General features: G+C 42.9%; 1 protein-coding gene across 1 annotated transcript in view; it reads left to right on the forward strand.

The window, feature by feature from the left end:
• The first annotated feature begins 4,950 nt into the window (after positions 1-4,950).
• LOC117419637 (calcium-activated potassium channel subunit beta-4-like) overlaps positions 4,951-6,839 on the forward strand; it is a 30,413-nt gene continuing 28,524 nt past the window's right edge. Inside the window, exon 1 of the mRNA XM_034032598.3 lies at positions 4,951-6,742. Coding sequence (XP_033888489.1) covers positions 6,404-6,742 — 339 coding nt within the window. The 5' untranslated portion in view covers positions 4,951-6,403. The remainder of the gene's footprint in view (positions 6,743-6,839) is intronic.

The raw sequence follows: 6,839 nt of genomic DNA on the forward strand, positions 1-6,839 counted from the left end.
ATGAACACAAGTCTGCAGCTGTTATTTCAAGCCATGTTCTACAGCAAGGGTCTCCAACCCTGTTCCTGGAGAGCTACAGAGTCTTCCGGTTTTCATTTCAACCGAGCTCTCGGTAATTTAATTGAATCAGTTATTGGCTTAGTCAAAATGAACATGTGTTCCAGATATTTAGCCGTTGGTGACTGTTCTAGAGGATCATTATTACAACCTTATCCACTGTCTTTTGTCATTGTACAACAGTGTAGAAAAATATTACAGCCTTCAAGTCACTGTCAGAACAGGGTAACAGCGAAAGGAAAAACCTGTAACGCTGGCCTCAACAACAAACAACTGGGAAGGTATAAAATATGGGAGAAAGATTGGTTTGGCCACAGGATATTTCATCTGGTTCCTTGACCTGGAGAGTGACTCTTGGTATTCTTTTCTGGTATTTCACCTGCTGTGACAGGGACTTCCTCAGTTGCAAACGGCTGCAGTATTGTTGGCAGTGAGATATAAACACCCCAGCTTGTTTCACTAGCAAGTTTATGCTGTTGATATTCACACCTGCAGTGTATTGCCTTGTCTTCTTTCCTTTTGTTTAGGTTGATCTTTTTAGATTGTTGAGGGGTCCTCTGAAGCAATGGGAATCACCACTTCTCCAGTTCTCCCACAAAGCTCCCTTCATGCCCACTAGCCCAGAGAGGTTACCTACATGGGCATGAAGGATTTGCTACCTTGGTCCTTCAACCGTAGCCTTGATGCTCTTGATCGTATCTTCCTTCGCCATACAGAACTAAACAATAGAGATTTTGACCCATGCAGACCCTGGTTGAGAAGGTCCTCTCTTTTTAGTATAGGTTTCATACATCAAACACCACCAAGATGATCTCTGGAGGACAGTCCACGGGGTTCAAATCTGGAGCAGTTTCCCCTACATCGTGGATTTCTATCTCTTTGTACTTTGACACAGACTGCCATGCACTTGCTTGCAGTATTCTCTTCTAGTTGGTCTACTGGCAAGTCCCTTTATCTTACCTTTTAAGGTCCACAAGCATTAGAGATTTTTTAAATGTTCAAATGCTCACTTTTCTTAAATATTAACTGCGTAACCATACAAGCACTTTAAACAATGTTAAGACTATTACACTTGATCGGAAATTCAATTTTGAAAATGTGGGGAATGCATTATTATTTGCAGATTACATTTTAGCACCGATTGGGTTACTGAGCTCTATATTTCAATTGATTTTCAAACGTAGCCTTGTATTCCTTTAGCTGGGTGCAGTTGGCAGTCTTTGTACTAAGTATAACAGCAGCAATAGTAGTTTTTTTTATAGTGTACTATTAACAATATAATTGTCGTTTTTTTTTACTTGCAATTGTGTTTGTGCTCTTCTGTTCCTCTATCAAGTGGATGTAGTTGAAAAAATAATTCCATAAATCCTACCAACCGCACACTTTCATTGGCTACACAGAAGGGCTTCTTCCAGCGCCTAAATAGCATGTAAACCATGTGAGAAAAGGGCCTTTCATCTGGAGATTGAAAACCTTCTCACCGTTTTTACACCTTCTTCCCTGCCATTAACCAACCTGCTTGATTGAAACGACCTAAGAAGTGACACAGTAACAGACTTCTTTCACCCTAGTGGTAGATTTCATTTATTTAAAAGCATGCTTGCTATAACATCTGTTTCTTTTTCAACTGCACATCTGAAACCTCCATAGCGAATGGAAATGCACGACAGGACTTTGAAGTCCATTGGGAATGGATCAGTGGATCTCAATAGGATTTCATCTTGGTCATACAATAAACTATTAAGGAGACTGAACTTCCCTCTTTACCCAGTAGAGGGTGGTGCCTCCCTTGCTTAAGAAGGTGTATGAAGGTCTACCATAACAGTATCCTTCACTGCTGTGTTATTTTCCAGATTTTTCAGGAGATGCTCATCAGTTCTAGTTCCCAGCCATAGATATGTCAGTTAAACTGCCTTTATAGAAGTTTTACACATTTTTTGTTTTACATACACATACACTGCTGTCCTGACCTTTGTAAAGTATGCAGTTTGGCGGCAGAGAGACAGCAGTGTTTCTCAATCACAAACTGGCAATTCCAGGGCCAAAGCTGTATGTTCTGTCCCAGACAGATTGAAGTTTAGAAATCCTGTTAGGAATGAAAAGATCGAAAAACAATTATAAGCAGAGCAGTGACCAAGGTCAGGACAGTGTGATTTTAAGGAAAAATATATAATTTGTCTGGTGAACGAGATGCCTTCTTAGCATTACATAAATACTGCAAGTCATGTCACCATTAGAGCCTGTCAGTAGCAGTTGCCCTTATAAATCTGTTGTGTCGCTTTGTACACAGATACGGACAATAACGTTCTAAACATGCAATTCCTTTCTTCACTGATAAGTCGTGTCTATAGGCTAAACAGTAATGATTTATGCTAAGCAGCTAACTTTGAAGTAGATCAGGGAAAACCCTCACAGCACTTTGATTATGCGACGTACACAAATGAACAATTGCCTGAAACTTGTTTGTAGACCCCCGTAACAGATAGAACCAAGCGGCAGCTACAAGGGAGGAGCTAGGGAGGAGCTGGTGTAGAGCGGGGGGGGGGGTGGAGGAGCTGGGTGTGGAGATGGGGAGGAGCTGGTGGAGGAGCTGGGTGTGGAGCTGGTGGAGGAGCTGGGGTAGAACTGGGTGTGGAGCTGGGTGTGGATCTGGGGAGCAGCTGGGTGAGGAGCTGGGGTAGAGCTGGGGAGGAGCTGGGTGTGGAGTTGGGTGTGGAGCTTGTGGAGGAGCTGGGTGTGGAGCTGGTGGAGGAGCTGGGGGAGGAGCTGGGGTGGTGCAGGGGGCAGAGCTGTGTGTGGAGTTGGGTGTGGAGCAGGGGGAGAAGCTGGGTGTAGAGCAGGGGGCAGAGCGGTGTGTGGAGCTGGGGTAGAGCTGTGGGAGGAGCTGGGGGTGGAGCTGGGGTGTAGCTCGGGGAGGAGCTGGGGGAGGAGCGTGGGGAGGCAAATGGATGCAAATGAATCAAACACAATAGAGGGGTACATTACCAGTCTATTTATAGTGCTATGATGGGCCAGAATTGGATGACGTAATGTTTGTAGGGGGCAGTCCTTCCTCCTCAACCTCAGTTTTTAAACTTTTGAAAATTGAGTTAATTCTTCAAGCGATTTCAAAAGAAAAGATTTCTCAGTTAGAAAAATGAGAGAAACAATTCATCCCATCAGCGCTCACCCATCACACCATCTGCACAATATATTGGAATCTAACCATGTGATTTTTTAGCACACAAGTCTCTTTGCACATTTTACAGATCTGGGGAGGTGTCAGAGAGATAGTTCATCTCGCCCTAACACACAGCTATATTTGCTGAGATAGAAGATAAGAGAGATTACACTTGAAGGACTAAATGCCAATGAAGTAGATCTACAGCACAGCATGTACAGTAGTACTGGGTTGGGAATGAACCAGATTGTCAATTAACTGGACCTCCAGCTGTTGACAGTCAACCCGTTTTGTTAACATATGTTAGATGTTAAGATGAATTTTGCAGCCGACAAGGTTCATAACTGCCTGTGTGTTTAAAGCAGACAAAGCTGGGCCCTTGCAGTAGTTTTTGCTCCTGTAATGATGTCTAGTGGCTTTTCCAGGCAGAGAAACCCTTCCGCTGAACACCTGCTACTGTTAAACATTGAGACTGATCTCTGTGTCTAACAATGCAAAGCACAATGTTCCACACTTGAACACTGTTTAAAAACTTTTAACACCCATCTATGAAAATTCAATGGAGAAATGTATAGCATTTTTATATATTTCTTTTTATTGCTAAGATTTAATTTCCTGGCCATTGGAATCCTGCAAATCATGGGAGACACAGTGACTGGAAGAGAGTCCTAAAAGCTGGTGGGAGAACAAGCAACTACAGCAATCGCTGTTTCTCCCAAGAGCCACATTGTTTTCCAGTGATGTTAACCTTTAAACAACTTTGAAAGATTTCCATTGTGCATGTAATGGAATTGTTCTTGCCTATTCCTTTCTGTTTATGTTAAGATAAGGAACACACCAGACATCAACATGACGAATTTACTGCCTGTTTTGCAATGTAAAGCCTAGCTGGCAGTTTATAATGAGGTGATATTTTTTTTTTAGGAGAATTGAATTACAAATAACAATTGTGTTTCATATTAATCATTCCTGAAGGTTATTAGAGGTGTCTTAGCTTTTGTTGTAGGCTGTTAAAATAAATTGTGCTAAATTAGGTACAACTGCAGCTCATAAACACACGCTAACCTGCAGTGTGCTGTTGGTTCAAGCCTACACCTGATTGAGGTGTGTCACCAGCTCTGACAGTTCTTTTAGGCTCCATTGCTATTTTTTTGCTTGTCAGAAAGGTTCTAGATCCCTAGCTCTGATCTATGCCAGTCTGTGGCTGCTGTGCAGGCGCCCGCTAATCAAGCAGCTCATTTTTACAGACTCCCTTCTTCCAGTTTGGACACGCGTTGAATAGAATCGTGACTGCTCTCCAACTGTACTTATTGCTCCTATTCTAGAAATAAACAGAATACTGTATATATAACTAGGGACTAATTGAATAAGAATCCAAAACTTCGGGGAGAGACACTCTATGTTGTGCCTAGTACAATATATTGACCTACATTACTACATACACAACTCGGCCCATATTTGGACTCTGCAGGTTACATACAGATATAATAAAACACAACCCTGGCCAGCTCCAAGTCCTCATAAGGTAGCTGGCTATCTGCCAGGCACGTGGTTTCCTAATAAAGTCTTTATTGCGTATTTTTTTGAAACTCGGTCTCGTTTATAGTAAGCAGCATTTTCCTATCCTAAATCTAGGGCACTGGTTAGACGCCTGTCCAAAAGCACGAAGGAGCCCGAACCCTCGAAGGGATACGGAGAGCAGGTAAGTGAGAGGAGGGAACCGCAACGTTGTTATGCAGCCAAATAAAATCAGCAGAGAAATGAAAATAAAAAACAATAACCAGCAAACTGTCGACGTCTATGTGAGATTGTGATGGAGAGAAATGCACACCAATGCAGCTCTTGAATTCGTTCTCTTAATTCTCGGAATCAAAATCGCTTTTATTAACTGCGTGATATATGGTTTATGTTTTTTTTTTCTTTCTGTAGGCCGTTTATTAGAAATAGTAATTACTGTAACCTAAGATTCAAATCTATTTTATATCGAACTGTTCGGTAACTTAGTCTAATAGTAACGGTTTTAAAAAGGCACTTACGATGTGCTTGTTTATGCTGTGCAGATATAGCCCAGCAGTATCTAAAAGCATCGCCTACATCGGATTGAAATCACTGGCGCTGCTTAATCTTGTTGTTTATATAAAAAATAAATCATAGAACCATTACATTCTGACCAAGTCTATTTAGTATGTTAGGCAGCGGGCTATAGGAACGTTTTCTGGCTCTATAGCCACATAGTGTATGCATATGTTTACTGTATCGATTTTATAGGCCACTCTTATTTAACGACAGAACAAAGTGTGTTTATGTCAATTTGCTTTTTGACATAAAACCACCCGCGCGCAACGACTGTTTTTTTTAATCGTTAGGTTTTATTTATTTATTTTCCACAGTGCTGTATTTCGTTACATTGCACTCGCTAATTGAACGTCTTGAACTGAAAAACGTTCGCTTTAAAGAAATGGATACAATATTTGCGCAGGTGTTACAGAGCTTGTTAAACAAGTTGGGAACAAATAAGTATTTGTCAAATATGTTGTCAATAGTTGTGGGCAACACAGACAGCCCGCAGCTCTATAGAAATCCCTAAAGACGTGTTATTCCGTTTAAGTAGTAATATAACCAGACAGGTGATATTGTCAGCCGGTATTTATTATTGGCAGGAACTTCGTTTTGAGTAAAGTACACGAACAGCGGCTGGTTGCTCAGCCAGCACCTTGCATCAGCAGCCTGCTACCCTGTGTCTGTGCCACTGAAGTGGTGATGGACAGCGGACACGCTGCCGCTGCGCTCTTCAACATCTCAGCACACTAGTCGAGGGCAGCGTGTACTCGGAATTACGTGCTTTTTCAGCATAAGAAGCTTACCTAACCACAGATGTAGATGTCAGGCTTTCACCGGTCCAGATATGTGTGGACAGCTAGCCTGCACTGAGAGACTGAAATCAGGAAACTCGTGCGTAAAGAGATCTGATGCTGATGTTGCTAAATCATAGCCTCGCGTATAACCGGAAAGCGAGAGCAGCGGCGGAATTAGACCTGCTGACTACTGACAAGAAGTTTTCTAGTCTTTGGACACTGATGCAGTCCGGAATCTGCAGCCGGTGGCGGAGCTTTCCAGACTTTCTTCCTCACTAGAACCAAGTTGTTTTTTTTTTAATGCTTGTGAGCGCTGCACCGGCGGGGGCTGATGATGGCTAGGCTCAGAGTGTCCTATGAGTACTCGGAGGCGGAGGATAAAACGATCAGGCTCGGGCTGTTCCTCATCGTCTGCGGGATCGTGTCCCTCTTCATCCTGTGTTTCTGCTGGCTGAATCCCACCCTGCAGAATATGCAGTGCAAGCCTGTCAACTGCACCGTGCTGTCCGTGCAGCAGAGCGGGGAGATGTTCGAGTGCACTTTCACGTGTGGGGTGGACTGCAAAGGCACTTCGCGCTACCCCTGCCTCCAGATCTATGTCAATAACTCGGAATCCTACTCCCAAGCACTGTTGCATTTCAACGAACAGCAACTTCTTATCAACCCAAAGGTGAGTTGGAATATGTTTGTTTCAGATGTCACACACGCACACACACACACACACACACACACACACACACGCACACACTCACACACACACACACACA

Source organism: Acipenser ruthenus, chromosome 14 (genome assembly GCF_902713425.1).
Source record: "Acipenser ruthenus chromosome 14, fAciRut3.2 maternal haplotype, whole genome shotgun sequence".
Taxonomy (NCBI): domain Eukaryota; kingdom Metazoa; phylum Chordata; class Actinopteri; order Acipenseriformes; family Acipenseridae; genus Acipenser; species Acipenser ruthenus.